General features: G+C 35.1%; 1 protein-coding gene across 1 annotated transcript in view; it reads left to right on the plus strand.

Moving 5' to 3' along the window:
- Window positions 1–24,410, plus strand: part of ARHGAP42 (Rho GTPase activating protein 42) — a 405,542-nt gene that overhangs the window by 201,957 nt on the left and 179,175 nt on the right. The window contains exon 4 of the mRNA XM_051986849.1: window positions 19,967–20,038. Coding sequence (XP_051842809.1) covers window positions 19,967–20,038 — 72 coding nt within the window. The remainder of the gene's footprint in view (window positions 1–19,966; window positions 20,039–24,410) is intronic.

Below are 24,410 nucleotides of genomic sequence, written 5' to 3' on the forward strand. Positions count from 1 at the left end.
TTGACCATTTATCAATTGGAGAATGGCTTGATTTTTTATAAATTTGAGTCAGTTCTCTATATATTTTGGAAATGAGGCCTTTATCAGAACCTTTAATTGTAAAGATGTTTTCCCAGTTTGTTACTTCCCTACTAATCTTGTTTGCATTCGTTCTGTTTGTACAAAGGCTTTTTAATTTGATATAATCAAAATTTTCTATTTTGTGATTGGTAATGGTCTCTAGTTCATCTTTGGTCACAAATTTCTTTCTCCTCCACAAGTCTGAGAGATAAACTATCTATAGGTTAGCTTTTAACAGTAAAACTGAGATTCAGAGATTTTGAAAATTTTAAGAAGAAATAATAAAAATAATTTCAACTTTACACACATGCTGATCCTTGTACCATTACCTCCTGACTATTCTAACCTCTAGCATTCAATCCTTTGTTTTTTTTCCTTGATGAGATTATTGAGGGTCCAGATTTATGTCATTCAGCTGTGATATATGTGAAGCTGCTTTAATTTCTTCCTAAATACTAATATTGTTACATGTGGAAAGAAGAACTACACTAGTGTCAAGACCTAAATCACTTAATGAGATTTACTAATCTCTGCCCACCTCAAATTCTCATTCTCTCCATGATATCAGAAATCAATCAATAACCTTCTGGCATTCCAAAACCAAATACTTTATTCTTCCCACATCTGGAGTATTGGAATTCTACCTCTTAGTCATATCTACTTAAATAACTGAGGAAATATCTAGAAATCCTGTATATTTGAAAGACTTTGCCTCCTTCCACCCACAACTGGTTGCCTTTCAACTTGAATGCCATTTCTTCTCTTCCTCCTTAAAGAGTTAAAGAGTTAAAGAGAAAGGGGTTTAATACATTAGCGTAATGTCTTAAACTCCAAATTCCTATACTCCAGAAAGCAACTGCCTGTTTCACCCTAAGTCAAAACACTTGGAAAGTACTTAATCTGTAAAGTTACTTTGTTTTAGGCAACAGGATAGAATTAAGAAATCCTAGGTGTTCTGGAGCACTAAGCCATAACTGTTTCCTTTTTCTTTGTGCTATTGATATCCTTACTTTATAATATATTTTAAAATTATAATGCATTTTTCCATAGAAACAATGTTATTACATGACAACTAGGTTTATTTGAAGTGACAACCCTCCTGTCATTAGAGTTTTGCTGAGCTCTAGGGTATATGATTTGTGCATTAGTTAGTGTTGACTGTCTCTGCCTCTGGAATCTTTTCATGGTTTGTGGATCTGCTGCTTTGACTTCCTCTACAAGAAGGTATTTTGCCAAGAGCTGCACTCACCCACGTTTCCTAATCATGAACATTGTAATCTGTCATGGCTTTCAACTTGTCATAAGACGTTTCTTTAGATTGTCCTTCAGTGTATCATTGAATCATTTCCTTTACCCAAGCTATGTCTTCCTATTCTCTTTTACTTTGAGACATCCATTGTTTTGTTGTCCTGGTGCTATATTAGTTGTGTTACCTGGTAATAGGACCCATCAATCACTGCCTAGGATTGAGAAGTTCAGCTTGTCAAACACTAACATTTCCAATCTTCGACAGGAAATGGGTTCAGGAAAGTGAAGGTCAGTGTATGATAGCTTAAGCCCCAAATCCCTACCATGCTACACCAGATTTGTATATTTTATATATGGGAAAATCCTAGGAAATTCTTTTATTCAGTATTTTAATTATTTGTCTGTTTCACTAATGTGTTGTGGCAGAATTTTCTATGCAACCAAAAGCAGACCTTGAAAATTCCTGTAGGACAGCCCTTAAAAAACCCACAGTCTGTAGAAAATTATAATTCATGTATACTCAAGGAAAAAAAAAAACCAAACATACTAGAAAAAATCATTCTTTTAACCACATAAAAACATTTCCAGCTATGATTTGTGAGTGATTTATGAGCTCTCCCTTGTGGCAGTTTATTAGAACCACTTGGAATAGCAAAAAAAAGCAATGACAAGAAACTTAATAGTATGCTTGGCTTAATGTGGTGTAATATGGTGGCTGGCCAGTCTAATACAGAATTAGGCCACAGTATCTTATCTGGTAAGTAAAGCATTATAAGCATAATCCAATATCACCTCTGTTTTTCTTTTATTTTTAGTAGCTGAAATTGTTGGTAATTTTTTTAAAAACATATGTATGGCCACATTCTATGCCCTCTAACTATGATCTTACACGGATGCCTTGTCAAGTCTTCCTAAACAACACAGACCTCAAATACACATCTGGCAGCTGATTTTTGTGTGCGTTCTGAGGAGCAGTCTCACAAGTCTGGAGAGTCAGAGAGACTTAGCATTAGCAAGATGGTTATCAGGACATGAGGATTGTATTTTAGGGGAAGAATAAAGAGGGGAATATTAAACTCAGAAAGGAAAGGCAGTATATTATTGAAAGTTAAGAGAGCTGAACCAGGAAGATCTGGTTCAATCAGTTTGTAAACATTATATAACACCTACTGTGTGCCAGGCTTGTGCTAAGTGCTGTGGATACAAAAACAAATAAGAACAAAGACAGACTTGCTCTCAATGAACTTACAATTTAATGGAGAAGACTGTGAAATGATTCCACTGTACCACCTAACACCAGGTATTAAGAGAGCAAATAATAAAGTGTTCACATTCGTTTCCCAGTGTTCTTTCTTTGGGTGTAGCTGCTTTTGTCCATCATTTATCAATTGAAACTCAGGTCTCTTTGTCAAAGAAATCCACTTCCATCAAAATATGTCCTCATACAATATCGTTGTCGAAGTGTATAATGATCTCCTGGTTCTGCTCATTTCACTTAGCATCAGTTCATGTAGGTCTCTCCAAGCCTCTCTGTATTCATCCTGCTGGTCATTTCTTACAGAACAATAATATTCCATAACATTCATATACCACAATTTACCCAGCCATTCTCCAATTGATGGGCATCCATTCATTTTCCAGTTTCTAGCCACTACAAACAGGGCTGCTACAAACATTTTGGCACATACAGGTCCCTTTCCCTTCTTTAGTATTTCTTTGGGATATAAGCCCAATAGAAACACTGCTGGATCAAAGGATATGCACATTTTGATAATTTTTTGGGCATAATTCCAGATTGCTCTCCAGAATGGTTGGATTCGTTCACAACTCCACCAACAATGCATTAGTGTCCCAGTTTTCCCGCATCCCCTCCAACATTCATCATTATTTTTTCCTGTCATCTTAGCCAATCTGACAGGTGTGTAGTGATATCTCAGAGTTGTCTTAATTTGCATTTCTCTGATCAATAATGATTTGGAACACTCTTTCATATGAGTGGTAATAGTTTCAATCTCATCCTCTGAAAATTGTCTGTTCATATCCTTTGACCATTTATCAATTGGAGAATGGCTTGATTTCTTATAAATTTGAGTCAGTTCTCTATATATTTTGGAAATGAGGCCTTTATCAGAACCTTTAACTGTGAAAATGTTTTCCCAGTTTGTTGCTTCCCTTCTAATCTTGTTTGCATTAGTTTTATTTGTACAAAGGCTTTTTAATTTGATGTAATCGAAATTTTCTATTCTGTGATCAGTAATGGTCTCTAGTTCATCTTTGGTCACAAATTTCTTTCTCCTCCACAAGTCTGAGAGATAAACTATTCTATGTTCCTCTAATTTATTTATAATCTCGTTCTTTATGCCTAGGTCATAGACCCATTTTGATCTTATCTTGGTATATGGTGTTAAGTGTGGGTCCATGCCTAATTTCTGCCATACTAATTTCCAATTATCCCAGCAGTTTTTATCAAATAATGAATTCTTTTCCCAGAAGTTAGGGGCTTTGGGTTTGTCAAACACTAGATTGCTATAATTGACTATTCTGTCTTGTGAGCCTAGCCTTTTCCACTGATCCACTAATCTATTTCTTAGCCAATACCAAATGGTTTTGGTGACTGCTGCTTTATAATATAATTTTAGATCAGGTACAGCTAGGCCACCTTCATTTGATTTTTTTTTTCATTAGTTCCCTTGAGATTCTCGACTTTTTATTGTTCCATATGAATTTTGTTGTTATTTTTTCTAGATCAATAAAATATTTTCTTGGAAGTCTGATTGGTATAGCACTAAATAAATAGATTAGTTTAGGGAGTATTGTCATCTTTATTATGTTCGCTCGGCCAATCCAAGAGCACTTAATATTTTTCCAATTATTTAAGTCTGACTTTATTTGTGTGGAGACTTTTTTATAATTTTGCTCATATAATTCCTGACTTTCCTTTGGTAGATAGATTCCCAAATATTTTATGGTATCAACAGTTATTCTGAATGGAATTTCTCTTTGTATCTCTTGCTGTTGGGTTTTGTTGGTGATGTATAAAAATGCTGAGGATTTATGGGGATTTATTTTGTAGCCAGCTACTTTGCTAAAATTATGAATTATTTCCAATAGCTTTTTGGTAGAATCTCTGGGGTTCTCTAGGTATACCATCATATCATCTGCAAAGAGTGATAGTTTGGTTTCCTCATTGCCTACTCTAATTCCTTTTATATCTTTCTCGACTCTTATTGCCGAGGCTAGTGTTTCTAATACGATATTAAATAATAATGGTGATAGTGGGCAACCTTGCTTCACTCCAGATCTTACTGGGAAAGGTTCCAGTTTTTCCCCATTGCATATGATGCTTACTGATGGTTTTAAATATATGCTCCTGACTATTTTAAGGAAAAGTCCATTTATTCCTATGCTCTCAAGTGTTTTTATTAGGAATGGATGTTGGATTTTATCAAATGCTTTTTCTGCATCTATTGAGATGATCATGTGGTTTTTGTTTGTTTGGTTATTGATATAGTCAATTATGCTAATAGTTTTCCTAATATTGAACCAGCCCTGCATTCCTGGTATAAATCCTACTTGGTCATAGTGTATTATCCTGGTGACAATTTTCTGTAATCTTTTTGCTAATATTTTATTTAAGATTTTAGCATCAATATTCATTAGGGAGATTGGTCTATAATTTTCTTTCTCTGTTTTCAGCCTACCTGGTTTAGGTATCAGTACCATATCTGTGTCATAAAAGGAGTTTGGTAGGACTCCTTCAATCCCTATTTTTTCAAATAGTTTATATAACATTGGAGTTAATTGTTCTTTAAATGTTTGGTAGAATTCACATGTAAATCCATCTGGTCCTGGGGATTTTTTCTTAGGGAGTTGATTGATAGTTTGTTCTATTTCTTTTTCTGAGATGGGACTGTTTAGGATATTTACTTCTTCCTCTGTTAGTTTGGGCAAGCTGTATTTTTGGAGGTATTTTTCTATTTCATTTAAGTTGTCGAATTTATTGGCATAAAGTTGGGCAAAGTAACTCCTAATTATTGCTCTAATTTCCTCTTCGTTAGTGGTGAGTTCTCCCTTTTCATTTTTAAGACTAACAATTTGATTTTCCTCTTTCCTTTTTTTAATCAGATTTACTAAGGGTTTGTCTATTTTGTTGGTTTTTTCATAGAACCAACTCTTAGTTTTATTAATCAATTCAATAGTTTTTTTACTTTCAATTTTATTGATCTCACCTTTTACTTTTAGAATTTCAAGTTTAGTGTTTGACTGGGGGTTTTTAATTTGTTCCTTTTCTAGCATTTTTAATTGCAAACCCAATTCATTGACCTTCTCTTTCTCTATTTTATACAAATAGGCCTCTAGAGATATGAAATTTCCCCTTATTACCGCTTTGGCTGCATCCCATACATTTTGGTATGATGTCTCATTATTATCGTTTTCTTGGGTGAAGTTATTAATTATGTCTATGATTTGCTGTTTTACCCAATCATTCTTTAGTATGAGATTATTTAGTTTCCAATTATTTTTTGGTCTACTTCCCCTGGTTTTTTGTTGAATGTAATTTTCATTGCATCGTGGTCTGAAAAGGATGCATTTACTATTTCTGCCTTACTGCATTTGAGTTTGAGGTTTTTATGCCCTAATATATGGTCAATTTTTGTATAGGTTCCATGAACTGCTGAAAAGAAAGTGTATTCCTTTCTGTCTCCATTACATTTTCTCCAGAGATCTATCATATCTAGCTTTTCTAGTATTCTGTTTACCTCTTTGACTTCTTTCTTATTTATTTTCTGGTTTGATTTATCTAATTCTGAGAGTGCAAGGTTAAGATCTCCCACTATTATAGTTTTACTGTCTATTTCTTCTTGCAGCTCTCTTAGTTTCTCTTTTAAGAATTTAGATGCTACCCCACTTGGTGCATATATGTTTAATATAGATAGTGCTTCATTATCCATGCTACCCTTTAGCAAGATGTAGTGTCCTTCCTTATCTCTTTTAATTAGGTCAATTTTTGCTTTAGCTTGATCTGAGATCAGGATGGCTACCCCTGCTTTTTTGACTTCACCTGAAGCATAGTAAATTTTGCTCCAACCTTTTACCTTTAACCTGCATGTATCTCCCCGCTTCAGGTGTGTTTCCTGTAAACAACATATTGTAGGATTCTGGCTTTTAATCCATTCTGCTAACCGCTTCCTCTTTATGGGGGAGTTTACCCCGTTCACATTTATGGTTAGAATGACCAATTCTGTATTACTTGCCATCTTGTTAACCCCGATTTATGCTTTCCTCCCTTCTTTCCCCTTTCCCCCCTTCCAAGTATTAAGCTTGTGAGCACCACTTGCTTCTCACAGCCCTCCCTTTTTAGTGTCCCTCCCCCCGCCTTAGAGTTCCTCCCCCTATCTTACCCCTTTCCCTCCCAGTTCCCGTATTCCCTTCCGCTTAGCTTATTCCTTCCCTTTCCACTTTTCCCTTCTCACTTTTCAATGAGATGGGAGAAGTTTCACCATAGATTGAATATGTCTTAAGATTTTTCACTTAAAGCCAATTCTGAAGGCAGTAAGATACCCACTATATTCATCCCCCTCCATTCTTTCTCTCAGATATAATAGGTTTCCTATGCCTCTTCATGTGATGTACTACCCCCACTTTACCCTTTTTCTGGTACAGTGTCCTTTCCACATCAATTTCTAGAACAAGGTATACATGTATTCTTTATACATCTATATAGTCAAAATATAGTTCCCAAGATTAATCTTTACCTTTTTAGATTTCTCTTGAGTTCTATATTTGTAGATCAAACTTTTTGTTAAGTTCTGGTTTTTTCATCAGAAATAGATGAAATTCGCTTACTTCGTTGAATGTCCATCTTCTTCCCTGGAAAAAGATGCTCATTCTCGCTGGGTAAGTTATTTTTGGTTGCATACCAAGTTCCTTAGCCTTTCGGAATATCATATTCCAGGCCCTTCGATCTTTTAATGTGGATGCTGCCAGATCCTGGGTGATCCTTATCGTGGCTCCTTGATACTTGAATTGGTTTTTTCTAGCCGCTTGCAATATTTTTTCTTTCATCTGAGGGTTCTGGCATTTGGCCACTATATTCCTTGGTGTTTTGATTTTAGGATCCCTTTCAGTGGGTGATCGATGAATCCTTTCAATGTTTATTTTTTCCTCTGTTCCTATGACTTCTGGGCAGTTCTCTTTGATAATTTCCTGGAAGACAATGTCCAGGCTCTTTTTTTCATCATGTTTTTCTGGGAGTCCAATGATTCTCAGATTGTCTCTCCTGGATCTGTTTTCCAGGTCTGTTGTCTTCCCCAGAAGGTATTTCACATTTTTCTCCATTGTTTGATTTTTTTGGATTTGCTTGACTGATTCTTCTTGTCTCCTCGAGTCATTCAATTCCACTTGTTCAATTCTGATTTTCAGTGAAGTATTCTCTTCACTCACTTTTTTAAAATCTTTCTCTAATTGTCCAATTGAGTTCTTTTGTTCTGTGGAATTTTTTTCCATTTCGCCAATTTTGTTTTTTAGAGAGCTGTTTTCTGTTTCCAGTTCACTAATCCTATTTTTCAAGGATTTTACTTCTTTATCCACTCTCTCTTTAACTGACTTCTCCAGGCTCTTTTCCCACTTTTCTTCTAGCTCCCTTGTGAGAGCCTTTTTAATCACTTCTATGAGGTTCATCTGTGCTGAGGAACAGACGCTCTCCTCCTTTGGGGAATCACCTGGGGACTGTCTGTTTTTAGTCTCCTCAGGATTTAGAGTCTGCTCTCTATCTGTATAGAAGCTGTCAAGGGTTAAAGTCCTCTTCAGCTTCTTGCTCATTCTGTCTATTAATCAGAGACAAACTAGCAAAGAAAAACAGAAAAAACTGGAGTCTTTCTTTGGGGGGGGGCTGGGTGTGTTATCGAGCTTCCTCTACAGACTGCAGGGGGCAGCAGTGAGGCACTAGCAGGACTGTGCTGCGCCTGCGCTCTGAGATCCCAGAGCGTGCTGAGTCACTGAGGGGGGGGAAGGGGGGGGCGGCCAGGTCCTGAGAGACTCCAGCTGTTTGCGGTTGTGTTCTTCAGCCCCGGTGTTTTTAGCTTCTCTGCTGGGCTGTTGACTTGCTGCAGGTTCCAAACCTGTAGCGAAGCTCTCCCCGCAGAGACGGCTACGATCACTCCCCACCCCCTTTCCAGTCTGCTCCCGTGCTCTCACTGCCGCTGCCCTCAGCCTGCGCCCGATCTAAAACCGCCCCAGCCCTCCAGTAAAGACAGACCTTTCTTGGCGGATCTCAAGGATGGCTTCTCTTGGTAACTATTTGTGGGTTTTTTTCAGTCAAGCATTGATTCAGAGGCTTGTAATGAAGTGGATAGTGAGAGAAAGCGCGGAGCTTATGCAACTGTGAGCCTCCTCTCCGCCATCTTAACCGGAAGACCATAATAACTTTGTATTGACAGAATCCATGCCAGGATAATTTTTACACGACATTATCCCTTGCAATCACTTATGTTTCGTTTTTTCCCCTCCCTCCTTCCTCCCCCCCCCCCCCCAGGATGGCAAGCAGTCCTATATATGTTAAATATGTTGCAGTATATCCTAGATACAATACATATTTGCAGAACCGAACAGTTCTCTTGTTGCACAGGGAGAATTGGATTCAGAAGGTAAAAATAACTCGGGAAGAAAATCCAAAAATGCAAATAGTTCACATTCATTTCCCAGTATTCCTTCTTTGGGTGTAGCTGTTTCTGTCCATCATTTCTCCAATGAAACTCAGTTAAGTCTCTTTGTCAGAGAAATCCACTTCCATCAGAATACATCTTCATACAATATCGTTGTCGAAGTGTTCTGCTCATCTCACTTAGCATCAGTCCATGTAGGTCTCTCCAAGCCTCTCTGTATTCATCCTACTGGTCATTCCTTACAGAGCAATAATATTCCATAACATTCATATACCATAATTTACCCAGCCATTCTCCAATTGATGGGCATCCATTCATTTTCCAGTTTCTAGCCACTACAAACAGGGCTGCTACAAACATTTTGGCACATACAGGTCCCTTTCCCTTCTTTAGTATTTCTTTGGGGTATAAGCCCAATAGAAACACTGCTGGATCAAAGGTATGCACAGTTTGATAACTTTTTGGGCATAATTCCAGATCGCTCTCCAGAATGGTTGGATTCGTTCACAACTCCACCAACAATGCATCAGTGTCCCCGTTTTCCCGCATCCCCTCCAACATTCATCATTATTTTTTCCTGTCATCTTAGCCAATCTGACAGGTGTGTAGTGATATCTCAGAGTTGTCTTAATTTGCATTTCTCTGCTCAATAGTGATTTGGAACACTCTTTCATGTGAGTGGTAATAGTTTCAATTTCTTCATCTGAAAATTGTCTGTTCATATCCTTTGACCATTTATCAATTGGAGAATGGCTTGATTTTTTATAAATTTGAGTCAGTTCTCTATATATTTTGGAAATGAGGCCTTTATCAGAACCTTTAATTGTAAAGATGTTTTCCCAGTTTGTTACTTCCCTACTAATCTTGTTTGCATTCGTTCTGTTTGTACAAAGGCTTTTTAATTTGATATAATCAAAATTTTCTATTTTGTGATTGGTAATGGTCTCTAGTTCATCTTTGGTCACAAATTTCTTTCTCCTCCACAAGTCTGAGAGATAAACTATCTATAGGTTAGCTTTTAACAGTAAAACTGAGATTCAGAGATTTTGAAAATTTTAAGAAGAAATAATAAAAATAATTTCAACTTTACACACATGCTGATCCTTGTACCATTACCTCCTGACTATTCTAACCTCTAGCATTCAATCCTTTGGTTTTTTTTCCTTGATGAGATTATTGAGGGTCCAGATTTATGTCATTCAGCTGTGATATATGTGAAGCTGCTTTAATTTCTTCCTAAATACTAATATTGTTACATGTGGAAAGAAGAACTACACTAGTGTCAAGACCTAAATCACTTAATGAGATTTACTAATCTCTGCCCACCTCAAATTCTCATTCTCTCCATGATATCAGAAATCAATCAATAACCTTCTGGCATTCCAAAACCAAATACTTTATTCTTCCCACATCTGGAGTATTGGAATTCTACCTCTTAGTCATATCTACTTAAATAACTGAGGAAATATCTAGAAATCCTGTATATTTGAAAGACTTTGCCTCCTTCCACCCACAACTGGTTGCCTTTCAACTTGAATGCCATTTCTTCTCTTCCTCCTTAAAGAGTTAAAGAGTTAAAGAGAAAGGGGTTTAATACATTAGCGTAATGTCTTAAACTCCAAATTCCTATACTCCAGAAAGCAACTGCCTGTTTCACCCTAAGTCAAAACACTTGGAAAGTACTTAATCTGTAAAGTTACTTTGTTTTAGGCAACAGGATAGAATTAAGAAATCCTAGGTGTTCTGGAGCACTAAGCCATAACTGTTTCCTTTTTCTTTGTGCTATTGATATCCTTACTTTATAATATATTTTAAAATTATAATGCATTTTTCCATAGAAACAATGTTATTACATGACAACTAGGTTTATTTGAAGTGACAACCCTCCTGTCATTAGAGTTTTGCTGAGCTCTAGGGTATATGATTTGTGCATTAGTTAGTGTTGACTGTCTCTGCCTCTGGAATCTTTTCATGGTTTGTGGATCTGCTGCTTTGACTTCCTCTACAAGAAGGTATTTTGCCAAGAGCTGCACTCACCCACGTTTCCTAATCATGAACATTGTAATCTGTCATGGCTTTCAACTTGTCATAAGACGTTTCTTTAGATTGTCCTTCAGTGTATCATTGAATCATTTCCTTTACCCAAGCTATGTCTTCCTATTCTCTTTTACTTTGAGACATCCATTGTTTTGTTGTCCTGGTGCTATATTAGTTGTGTTACCTGGTAATAGGACCCATCAATCACTGCCTAGGATTGAGAAGTTCAGCTTGTCAAACACTAACATTTCCAATCTTCGACAGGAAATGGGTTCAGGAAAGTGAAGGTCAGTGTATGATAGCTTAAGCCCCAAATCCCTACCATGCTACACCAGATTTGTATATTTTATATATGGGAAAATCCTAGGAAATTCTTTTATTCAGTATTTTAATTATTTGTCTGTTTCACTAATGTGTTGTGGCAGAATTTTCTATGCAACCAAAAGCAGACCTTGAAAATTCCTGTAGGACAGCCCTTAAAAAACCCACAGTCTGTAGAAAATTATAATTCATGTATACTCAAGGAAAAAAAAAAACCAAACATACTAGAAAAAATCATTCTTTTAACCACATAAAAACATTTCCAGCTATGATTTGTGAGTGATTTATGAGCTCTCCCTTGTGGCAGTTTATTAGAACCACTTGGAATAGCAAAAAAAAGCAATGACAAGAAACTTAATAGTATGCTTGGCTTAATGTGGTGTAATATGGTGGCTGGCCAGTCTAATACAGAATTAGGCCACAGTATCTTATCTGGTAAGTAAAGCATTATAAGCATAATCCAATATCACCTCTGTTTTTCTTTTATTTTTAGTAGCTGAAATTGTTGGTAATTTTTTAAAAACATATGTATGGCCACATTCTATGCCCTCTAACTATGATCTTACACGGATGCCTTGTCAAGTCTTCCTAAACAACACAGACCTCAAATACACATCTGGCAGCTGATTTTTGTGTGCGTTCTGAGGAGCAGTCTCACAAGTCTGGAGAGTCAGAGAGACTTAGCATTAGCAAGATGGTTATCAGGACATGAGGATTGTATTTTAGGGGAAGAATAAAGAGGGGAATATTAAACTCAGAAAGGAAAGGCAGTATATTATTGAAAGTTAAGAGAGCTAGCCTGGGAGTCAGGAAGATCTGGTTCAATCAGTTTGTAAACATTATATAACACCTACTGTGTGCCAGGCTTGTGCTAAGTGCTGTGGATACAAAAACAAATAAGAACAAAGACAGACTTGCTCTCAATGAACTTATAATTTAATGGAGAAGACTGTGAAATGATTCCACTGTACCACCTAACACCAGGTATTAAGAGAGCAAATAATAAAGTGTTCTAAGAAGTTGTCAATTTAGGCGATCTATTGAGAGTTTATAAGTTAAAATATTTAGCAACAACTAAGAATGGCACTTAAAAGTATTTATTCCACTTTCAAGAAGTAAAGTAGTATTCATCAAAATTGTCTTTTCATTTCCTGAAGCATCCGAACAGTTTAGATCATGGGAAAAATACACTCCAAAGATTAAATGAGACCTTCCAAGTCTCCTCAGCTTCATGACTTTGAACTTTCTTTAAGTGGTAAATTTAGAAAGAGATCAATGAAAATAAAAATGCCTTTAAATATGTCTAGAAAGAAAAACACATACATAAGTCACTGAATTCACTTAGCATGCTTTTCGTAATTTGATGTGTGTCATGTATCAGACAATGCTACAATTATGATTCATGCTTCATATAAGTGGTTTCTTTTATTTATTTGGTGTTTCACTTCCCCTTATATTGTAAGTATGGTAATTTTTCTAAACCAGTTGACATTTGTATAACTTCTCTACACTTGGATTACTTCAAAATGGAAGAATTTAATCCATATGAATTGCCCATGTATATGAATGAAAATAATGCCTTTATTAGATAAAATACAAAGATATAGAAAACCCCTGTTCAGATCATAAATTCAATTTAAGACTGTTGGCATTTTCATTTTGATGTCTTCATTTAAATTCATATAATGAAAACAGCAAAATATTGTCAGTGCACAATTGTTAGATTTCACATGTAAAATTATTTTATAAAATTTTAATAAGTATATTTCATGTACTACTTGTCAGAAATACACCATCACCAGATGAATTAGTTACCTGATAATTGGAGCCTAAGAATTTCTTATATAGTGCATGTTCTTCCTTTTTTCTTAGATTCTGTTCCAGTCAGCTTCTGCCTAATATAATCTCAGGAATTCAGTAGGCGATTAAATTTTACAGATTTTCTTAGTTGACAATGAATTTTAATTTATTTGGCATATGTGAGCCATTTAGACATTTTATTGAATGTCTTGACTACAAGATGGGATCACTGCCTGCCATGTTATCAGGCCAGGTTTGGGTAAGTAGACAATTTTTAGGGCACTTTTTCTAACCCCTTCTTTATACATGGAGATGAGCAGTGCAATCCTGAAAAGGCTGCTTAAACACCTGGGGGGCTGCCAAATTCCACTGATGCTTCCAGTGAGAAAATGACCTTATGGCCTGGGCCACCTGTGTGTGGGGTTGTGTATCTGCTCCCAGTGTATCTGCATCTGCTGCTTCATTACTCACCTGTTACCACATGGATGGTCACAAGGTGGTCAGAAAAAGCAATAAAAGGACGCTGTCAAGGTCTCTCTTAAGAACTTTAGAATTGATTTATGACATGACATCCCATCATCAGAGAAGAGACTGAATTGAACTCTGTGAGCAAAGCAGAATTGAATTAGCCCAAAAGAAACATGAGAAGCACAAAATTAGAGAATCCACCCCAAATGTTCATGTGGACTATTTGTGTCTGACTTGTGGCAGAGCACTCCGAGCTTGTACTGGTCTGATCAGCCATAGTCAGACACTGTAACTCGACTAACATAGTGATATCATTTTGGTTCTCTTTGAGAATGAAGTACAACAACCAAACCATTTAAACAAAAACAAAATTTATATCTCCAGGATCTTGCTTTCTTGCTCATCATTTTTCCATTTTTATCTTTTTCTAGCTTTTTCTTCCAATCTCTTATACTTTTCTCCTCTCTCCATTTTTTATCATTTTCTCCATATTTCATCTAACAGTTCCTCAATTCTACTTCTGTCACTTACATTCATGCAAATAGAATAGAAAAAGAGAAAAGAAAATAGACCTTAAAAGTAAAAGAAAAAATCATGAAATAAAAAAAGGGGGAGCTTAAATAGGAATATGAATACTAATATAATTCTAAGGATTTAATTGTATGGAATTTTGATCAAGATGACGGTACAAACAAGATGCCATTTGCCCAACTCCCATATGCCCACTTCATCAAAAGCTGAAGTTCATGCTGACCTAATTAATGGTTAAGAAATCCAGTGAGAAATTTATAAGAATATAAGCCATGCTCTAATTGATAAATGGTTTTAGACAAAGAAATTAGAGACTTTTCTAGTCATATAAAAATACTCTAAATCACTATTAGATGTGAAGTCCAGGTTAGCACCCCGGATGTCTTAGAATCAGCTAGAATCAGAATAAGCAAAAATCCTTGGCTTTATTCTTGGTTTGGGCTGGGGGGCTGGAGGGGAAGTGAAGGGAATGGACACAAGCTCTCCAGTACCTCCCTTCTCCTTGTTCACCACAAAAGTGACCCTGGCTAGTCTTACTCCACCCCCTAATCCCTCCTACAATTTTCTGTATACACCAAAAGATTGAGCCAGCACAGAATAGTGGGAAGGGCCATTTTCCAAGCATATGCTAATAAAGTATTGTCCAATAAGTAATTAGCCTTAAGTGCTTGGTTGTCTGATTCCAGTGCACCTACACAGAGTTTTAGCCCTTTACAATTAGAGAAATGCAAGTTAAGACAACTCTGAGGTACCACTACACCCCTCTGCAATCACCTAAAATGACAGGAAAAGATAATGATGAATGTTGGGAAGACGTGGACACTGACACATTGTTCGTGGAATTGTGAACTGATCCAACCATTCTGGAGAGCAATTGGGAACTTTTTCCAAAGGTTCAAACTGTACATACCCATTGATCCAGCAGTGTCCCCACTCCAAAGAGATCATACAAAAGGGAAAAGGACCCATGTGTACAAAAAAATTTGTAGCACCCCTTTTTATAGTGACAAAGAACTGGAAACTGAGTCAATGCTCATCAGGAGGGGAATGGCTGAATAATTTATAGTATATAAATGTTATGGAATGTTACTGTTCTACCAGAAATGATGAGCAGGGACATTTCAGAGAGGTCTGGAGAAACTTACATTAACGATGCTGAGTGAAATGAGTAGAACAAAAGAACATTGTACACAATAACAAAATTATTCTGATCAACTGTAATGGGCATGGCTCTATTGAACAATGAGGTGATTTGAGGCATTTCCAATAGACTAGTGATGGAGAGAGCTATCAGTATCCAGAAGGGACTGAATGTGGATCACAATATAATATTTTCATCTTTTTGTTGTTGTATGCTTGCTTTTTGTTTTCTTTCTCAGCTTTTTTTCCCTTTTTGATCTGATTTTTCTTGTGCAGCATGATAAATGTGGAAACACGTATAGAAGAATTGGAGCTGTTTAACATGTACTGTATCATTTGCTGTCTAGCGGAGGAGTGGGCAGGAGGGAAAAATTTGGAATACAAAGTTTTGCAAGGGTGAATGTTGAAAACTATCTTTGCATATATTTTGAAAATAAAAAAGCTGTTATTTTAAAAATTAAATTAAAAAAGAAATCCAATGAGAAACTAGATGTACAGTAAACTTCTTAAATTCAGCATGTACAAAAAGGAGCTCACTATCTTTCTCCTAAACACTCCCTATCTTCTAACTTCCCTATTACTATACAGTATAACATCACCCTTCCAGTCCCTAGATCTAACACACAATTTAGGCTTCATTCTTGACTCTTACTACTTCGCTATCCCTTCCCCTGACTCTATAAATTCCAGTAGATTCTTATTGCCTCTAAGAGAGATACAAAATGATATAAAGAATTGACTCTAATTTATAAGAAATCAAGCCATTCTCCAACTGATAAATGGTCAAAGATTATGAACAGACAATTCTCAGACGAAGAAATGGAAACTATTTCTAGCCATGTGAAAAGATGCTCCAAATCATTATTGATCAGAGACATGCAAATTAAGACAACTCTGAGATACCATTATACACCTGTCAGGTTGGCTAGGATGACAAGAAAAGATAATGAGGAATGTTGGAGGGGATGTGGGAAAACTGGAACGCTGATGCATTGTTGGTGGAATTGTGTACATCCAGCCATTCTGGAGAGCAATTTGGAACTATGCTCAAAAAGTTATCAAACTGTGCATACCCTTTGATCCAGCAGTGGTTCTACTGGGCTTATACCCCAAAGAGATAGTAAAGAAGGGAAAGGGACCTGTATGTGCCAAAATGTTTGTGGCAGCCCTGTTTGCAGTGGCAAGAAACTGAAACTGAGTGGATGCCCATCAATTAAAGAATGGCTAAATAAAATGTTATGGAATATTATTATTCTGTGAGAAAAGATCAGGAAGTTGATTTTAGAGAGGTCTGGAGAGATTTACATGAACTGATGATAAGTGAAATGAGCAGAACCAGGAGATCATTAAACACTTCAACAACAGTACTATATGATGATCAACTTTTGATGGGCGTGGCCATCTCCAGCAATGAGATGATCGAAATCAGTTCCAGCTGTTCAGTAAAGAAGAGAACCAGCTATACCCAGCGAAAGAACTCTGGGAAATGAGTGTGGACTACAACATAGTATTTTCACTCCTTCTGTTATTGTCCCCTTGCATTTTTGTTTTCCTTCTCAGATTATTTTTATTTTATTTCTAAATCTGATTTTTCTTGTGCAGCAAGATAATTGTATACCCATGTATACGTATATTGTATTAAACATAACATATTTAACATGTATTGGCATACCTGCCATCTAGGAAAAGGGGTGGAGGAAGGGAGAGGAAAAGTTGGAACAGGAGGTTTTGCAAGGGTCAGTGCTGAAAAATTACTCATATATAAGCCTTATAAATAAAATGCTATAATTAAAAATAAATAAATAAAAAGAGAGATACAAAATGCTGTTTGGCATCTAAAGCCCTTCATAATCCATCCTCTTACTATCTTTCCAATCTTCTTATATCATACTCCCCAGCATGGACTCATTGATCCAGCACCACTGTCCTTCTGGCTTTTCCATCCACAAGACACTCCTCTTGAATCTAGGCATTTTTTCTGGCTTTACCTCCCTACCTTGGAATCCTCTCCCTCTTGTGCTTATTGACCTACTTTGCTTCTTCTAAATCACAACTAAATTCTGCCTTTTTACAGAAAGTTTTCCCTAAACCCCCTTAATTCTAGTGTTATTTCCTTTCTCAATTATTTTCTTTTTATTTGTATATAGCTGACTTTTGTATATATGTTTGAATCTTGTCTCCCTCATTGGATTGTAAGCTTCTTGAAGTCAAGGACTGGTTTTTTCTCTCTTTTTTATATCTTTATCCCTTAGCACACTGTGCCTAACACATAGTTAATGCTTAATAAATTGATTAATTGGTTAATATGTGGAAATTCTGGGAAAATTTTTAAAAAGCACTTACCTCTCTGCACTCCTGTCCTTTTCATGCTTCAAGGTACCATGGCACATTTGTGGGCAAGCATGCAGAGGGAGAGTTTGCCAGGCACTAAGAATTTCTGCCTTTTCTTTCAAGATGCCAGCCTTTAGGGATTTGATTGAATATTTGTTGTGTCAAAAAGACAATGAGAGTATACAGGGTTAGGAATAAGGAATTGAAAGTTTGAAAGTAGTTCTCTTTTATTTTATCTTGCCAATTGTTGACTTGAGAAAATCTTAGTTTTATTGTCTGAAAGAGTTAAGACATAGAAGAACTTGAGGTAGAGGAGTTATTATAAAAATCTTTTTCTCTTTCTCACAGTTAAGATATTTCTAAAAGCTAATTTTAGCCTTTGTATTGTGAAATTTGGTAATGAATAATTGTAGCTGCCTTTGATTAGAGTTAGCTTAGCATTAACAGGAGCCCACCTTCTTAGAAAGTTTCATTAATATTATTTTCTTGAAACATTAGAAGGATGTTCATAGTTTTGATATTATGTAGTTTTAGTACTTAATTTCCCCCAATATTTTATGTACATTTCATTTTATATCCCCATCCTGAAAGAGATTTTAAGTTACTTAGGGAAGGCAACACACTTCATGTATACTCTTGATAGCTCTTAGGCAACTGCTGGGTATGATAGTTTAATGTGCTGGGCCTATATCCTGTATTTTCAATGGGAACTTGAACTTCAGTCTCAATTGCCTTCCTCCTATCTTCCATTCTATCCTATCACACATAGATACAATTCAATAGAGAATATAAGGGAAGGTTATATAAGTCGGTGGATAAATATTTAGAAACTGTAATAGCATTTCTTTTTTTTTCTACTCTATTCAATTATTTCATGGTTCTAAGAAGTACTGATATTTTTGTTCCTAATGGTATTACTATTAAATATATTAAGAACTTCATCGACATTATAGGAATTCTGAAAGAGGTGACCACAGTGCAAATTTCTATACCACCCATTTTTTTCCAATGTATAAATTATGCTTTATATGTAGAGTTTATTATTCACCATAAAATCCAGGCAATCAAAATTTGAGACTAATTGAATGGGTGAAAAAGACCAATTCAGGAAGCGATAGCCAAGAATTAACTACTTCACTATGATCTCTACCTTCTTAAATAAAATATCTGAAAAATGAATATGCAGGTTTATAAGTACAGATAGAAAACAGATCTTTGATATCTGATCTTACCATTCATTCCCTAGGATCTTTAAGTTATCCCAATTGTAGTTTTGGAGGGTTATACACGTGTGTATACACACACACACACACACACACACACACACACACACCAATTTTTTCCCCATTGATGAAGAGTCAAAGCAAATAAGGATAGCTTTTCTCACTGAAGAATACTTCAATGTATTGCCTCTAAAACTTAGGATTGTAAATCTTAGAGATAGAGTTTCATATGAATTCTTGTGTGCACTGGATTGAACTAAAAGAACTCCTTTGTTGGGTGAGTTGTTATGAGTTTCCTTTCAGTTTTTCAATGAAAGGAATTTAATCAATGCATTTTATGCCAGTATATGGCAATAATAGCAGTGGGATACACAGACTGTCATTGAATAAAGTTTGATAGAACAGTGGGTAGGTAATTCGTTGATTAGGAGAACCTTAGTATTTTGCAGTCTTGCTCCTTTACTAACTAATTTTATGATCTACACTTTTCCCATCTATAAAATAGATGAAAATAAATGAACTTTTAGTTCCTTTTCAGTTTTATGATTTTCACTAAAACTACTTTTGAATTTGTCATTTTAAAATTGAGACTAATGTTTAAATGATTAATGTTGTCCTTCCAGCTTATCTTCCCTCAAATTTGTGTTTATTTTTATTTTTTTTCACATTAACTATCTTATTAAGTAATTTGTTTTTTCAAACTCAGGAGAATTACATATTCTGAAATTTGGCAGAACTGCTTAATTTGGATTTGAGGATTGGAATACTGATAATGATAGTATTAATACAGCCAGTTGGACAGAAAAAAAGAGGATATTCAGTAAAAATATGCTGGGGTAATTAAAAAAAACAAACCAAATGTTATCTATTAATTTTAAGAATCAATATTTTATAGATTAACAAGGAGTATTTGGATTCAGTTTGAATGAATTTGAATTTAGTTCTATTCTTGAACCAGTTAGTAATGGAAATTACCTAGGAATTCATTCCTCATATACCTACCTCTCTCTGAGTTCATCTCTAGACTAAGAAATTAAAGCTTCAAAATGAATCCCAGTGGTCCTTACAAATAGAATAAAAACTTATACATGTTTGATGATCCATGTACATGAGTTTTTAATATTTTACTGTTTTGCATTTCAGATTCAGAATGCTAATGATGTATTAATAGCCCCACTGGAGAAGTTTCGGAAAGAACAGATTGGTGCTGCAAAAGTAAGTACCGTTTGTTTTTTTTTTTTAGTCTTTAATTCTATGGCTCTGTTATTCTTCTTCAGTTATCTTTTGCTTTTGAAAGATGACACAATACCAGATGTTGATGCTTCTGAAAGGAGAATGACTACTTTAGCTATTTTGAACATTATTTTATTTTCTTGAAAAGAGAATTGTATTGCAAAGCTAAGTGTTCTTAGCTCAAAATATTTTTTCCAAATGTAGACAAAAACTTTTTTTTTTCTTTTCTAATATTGTGTCTTCCAGGAGAGGCTAAAGCAAAAGAGTTTTTATCTCTTAGGTCTCAAGGATAGATTCCAGAGAAATCAGTCCCTTAGCATTTTGAAAATCAGGTAGTAGTCTTAAATGAATTTTGTAAAGCATTTTTAAAATTTTTAAGTGCTCTACAAATGCAAAGTACTATATTTATTAGTGCATCCTCTGCATTTCCATTCTATTTCCTTTTTATTGATGAAAATAATTTTTGGCAGAAATTTTGGGTTCATTTTCTGTAGGCAGATTTCCTTAAACTCTCTGAGGAAGAGATTAGATTTTGTTTTGCTTTAATTTAATTTTTTGGAAAGTATAACTGGTTATGAAGAAGTGAAATGACTTATGAATGTTGAAGAGGTTCTTATAACTTTTATGAATAGGAATAGCATTAGAGATTGTACCTGTGTAATACAGGGAACTCCCAGGTGAGTAACTTCCTTCAATCATTGCTGGTTGGTATCTTCTCTATAGTTTGTAGTTTAGAAAACTATTTAAAGCATTGAGAGTTTACTTGACTACCATATGGTTATACAACCAATAAATGTTAGAGGAAAAACTTTATTCTCTTGGCTTCAAGGAAATCAATCCACTATATCACAATTTCTAGGGCCAGTTAAATTTTTTGGTGCTTATTGATTTTTGAAAACTAGTCACTTTGGTTTTCTGAATATATACACACACACACACACCCACACACACACACACACATATATATATATATATATATATATATATATATATATATGTATATATATTCAATTAACAAATTAATTTTATCTTCCACCTTTCCTTTTCCCTTATACTGGGGAAAAAAGACAGAAGAAATTCCAGACACTTTGATATACAACCATAAGTAGTCAAATAAAACAAATTCTAGTAAAGCCATTTCCAGAGATATAGATTATATTACATACCCTGAGTCAGTCACTTCTCTCTTACTAGACAGAAAGCATGCTTCTTAATTGGTCATTTGGAATCAGGATTGATCATTTTTACTGATCAGAGTCCTCCAGAGGACTGTGTTCTTGCTATGGTATTGATCTTAATCTATGAATTGTTTTGCTTAGTTTCTTCATTTCATATTAGTTTATATAAGTTTTTCCAATTGAAACAATGTCCTTTATTATTTAATTATACACTAGTGTGCTATTATATTTGTTTATTCATTCCCCAATTGATGGGTATCTCCTTAGTTTCCAGTTCTTTTCTATGATCAAAAGAGGGGCTATAATTATTTTTGTAAGAGGAATAGACTTCTTTTTTCTTTGAGATAGATATAGGCCTCACAGTGCTAGTGACCTTGCTTTTTCTTTAAAGTTATTTTAGTTTGTGCCCAATATATATATTTTGGCTAAACCAAAAAGTTAGATTTTTTAAAGTTTGTAATACATTCTTTACTCACTGAAAAGTTTAAGGTGATTTTTGGCAAGTACAAGTTCAATTCTAGCCTTTTTCTAAGCCTCAAAAGTCAGAGATAAATCAGTAATTTACAATCCTAGATGCTATCTCTTTGCCTCTTTGAAATGAATTGAAAACTCTAAAGGTTTTTGAACTTCCTCTTTCTATGGCAATGAGTTATAAGTAACTTAATTTCCATGTTGTTGTGAAAATAATACTGGATTTAGGGTATGAGACCTGGATTTGAATCTTTGCTCTGACTTTAGTAGAAATGCTAGTTTCCTCTGTTAGATGGGATGATAGTAATTGGACTACTACCCAAACATGGTTGCTCTGAATTATATTCATAGTAAATTTAAAAATTATTCCTAAAATATGTGCAGCAGTTCTAGATAGATTTAATTCTTTTGAGGAAACTTTCAGCCATAATATATTATTTCTCTTTAATTCTTTTTTGGCATTTTTTTTCTTTTTGTGTTTATTTTGGAAGCATTTCCATCTCACCTGTTTGTCTTTCCTGCTTTCCCCAGTGGAAATTTGCTATAATCTTGTATGGGCTGATGAACTGTCTGAAAAGTACCATATCTGACCATCTATGACTTTGGGGGCCAGTTAAAATGAACCTCTTCTGGGATTCACTTAAGTTAATTTATGATTAAGTGGTTGGGTTCCATGAACCACAAACACTCAATTTTATTGCACGTGATTTGGAACGTTGAGATACTTGATAATTCCCTGTGACAAGAAGAGGCATCAGTGAATGAGACACTTGGGAGAAATACACATTCATAAGAACCTTTAGGTAGGATTGATGGTAGTAAACAGCATTTAAGAGAACATAAAAGAACATCTTTGTGGAATAGCTAGATAAAGCATTCAGAAGACTTGTTCATAAACATTTAGTCAAAAGAAGATATTTTTACAATCAGAAAAGAATGACTTAACATGTATTTTTTCAGTGGTTTTATATTAGCTGAAGATTAGCACAAAGAAGAATTGTTTGGAGAAAAGAAATACTGTATATACCAAAGTATAATGGAATTTTTTTTCCAATATAAATGTAATGGTTTTGTTTATTCCCCTGACACATTTTTAATATTTCAGTTTAGAAATCTAACAAGTGAAATAGATAGCGTGTCAAGCTAATTGATAGAGTAAAGAACATTCTCAGGATTTGGATTCAGAAAACCTGTTTATCCTGACTACTACTTATTTGTGATTCTAAGTTTCAGATTTTTCATCTGTAAAATAGGCATAATTAGTAAATATTTATTAAGACTTTACACTGTGCCTAGTCCTTTGCTGAGTTCTAGGGATGCAAAAAGAGGAAAAGGTGTTACTTTCAAAGAGCTTAAACTCTAATGACAAAAACAATATGCGAATATGTATATATGAAACAAACTACATACAGGATAAATAGGAAATAATTAACAGAAGGATCACACTGGAATTAAGAGGGATTGGAGCAGGCTTTCTGTAGAAGTTGAAATTTTAACTGAGACTTAAAGTTAACAGTTGGAGCTGAGGAGGATGAGTATAACAGACATGAGGAACAGCCAGAGAGAACACTCAGCACCAAGAGATAGAATGTCTTTTTTATTAAACACCTTTGGAAGTCAGTATCTGTTAATAATAATAGTCTTTTGAAGTTTTTTTTTATTATTTTTTTTCTTTACAAAACATATGCATAGATAATTTTTCAACATTGACCCTTGCAAAACCTTCTGTTCCAAATTTTCTACTCCTTCTTCCCACTCCCTCACCTATATGGCAGGTAGCCTAATACATATTAAGTATCTTAAAATATATGTTAAATCTTATACATACACACACATATACATACACATATACACATGCACATAGTTATACAGTTTTCTTGCTGCATAAGAAAAATCGGATCAAGAAGGGAAAAAAGAAAAACTTAAGAAAGAAAACAATATGCAAGCAAACAACAACAGGAAGAGCGAAATTGCTATGTTTTGGTCCACATTCATTTCCCATAGTCTTCCATCTAAGTGTAGATGGCTCTCTTCATCACTAAAAAATTGGAACTGGTTTGAATCATCTCATTGTTGAAGAGAGCCACATCCATCAGAATTGATCATCGTATAGTACTGTTGTTGAAGTATATAATGATCTCCTGGTCCTGCTCATTTCACTCAGCATCAGTTCATGTAAGTCTCTCCAGTCCTCTCTGAAATCATCCTTCTGGTCATTTATTACAAAACCATAGTATTCCATAACATTCATATGCTGTAATTTATTCAGCATTTTCCCACTGATGTGCATCCATTCAGTTTCCAGTTTCTTGCCAGCTACAAAAAGGGATGCCACAAATATTTCCCTCCTTTAAGATCTTTTTGGGATATAAGCCCAGTAGAAACACTGCTGGGTCAAAGGATATGCACAGTTTGATAGCTTTTCTGGACATAGTTCCAAATTGCTCTCCAGTTCCACCAACAATGTATCAGTGTCCCCAGTTATCCAACATCCCCTCCAACATTCATTCTTATCTTTGCCTGTTATTTTAGTCCATCTGAGAAGTATATAGTGGTATCTTAGAGTTGTCTTAATTTGTATTTCTCTGATCAACAGTGATTTGGAGCACCTTTTTTATGACTAGAAATAGTTTCAATTTCTTCATCTGAAAATTGTCTGTTCATATTCTTTGACCATTTATCAGTTGGAGAATGGCTTGATTTCT

This window comes from Antechinus flavipes, chromosome 3 (assembly GCF_016432865.1).
Source record: "Antechinus flavipes isolate AdamAnt ecotype Samford, QLD, Australia chromosome 3, AdamAnt_v2, whole genome shotgun sequence".
NCBI lineage: Eukaryota > Metazoa > Chordata > Mammalia > Dasyuromorphia > Dasyuridae > Antechinus > Antechinus flavipes.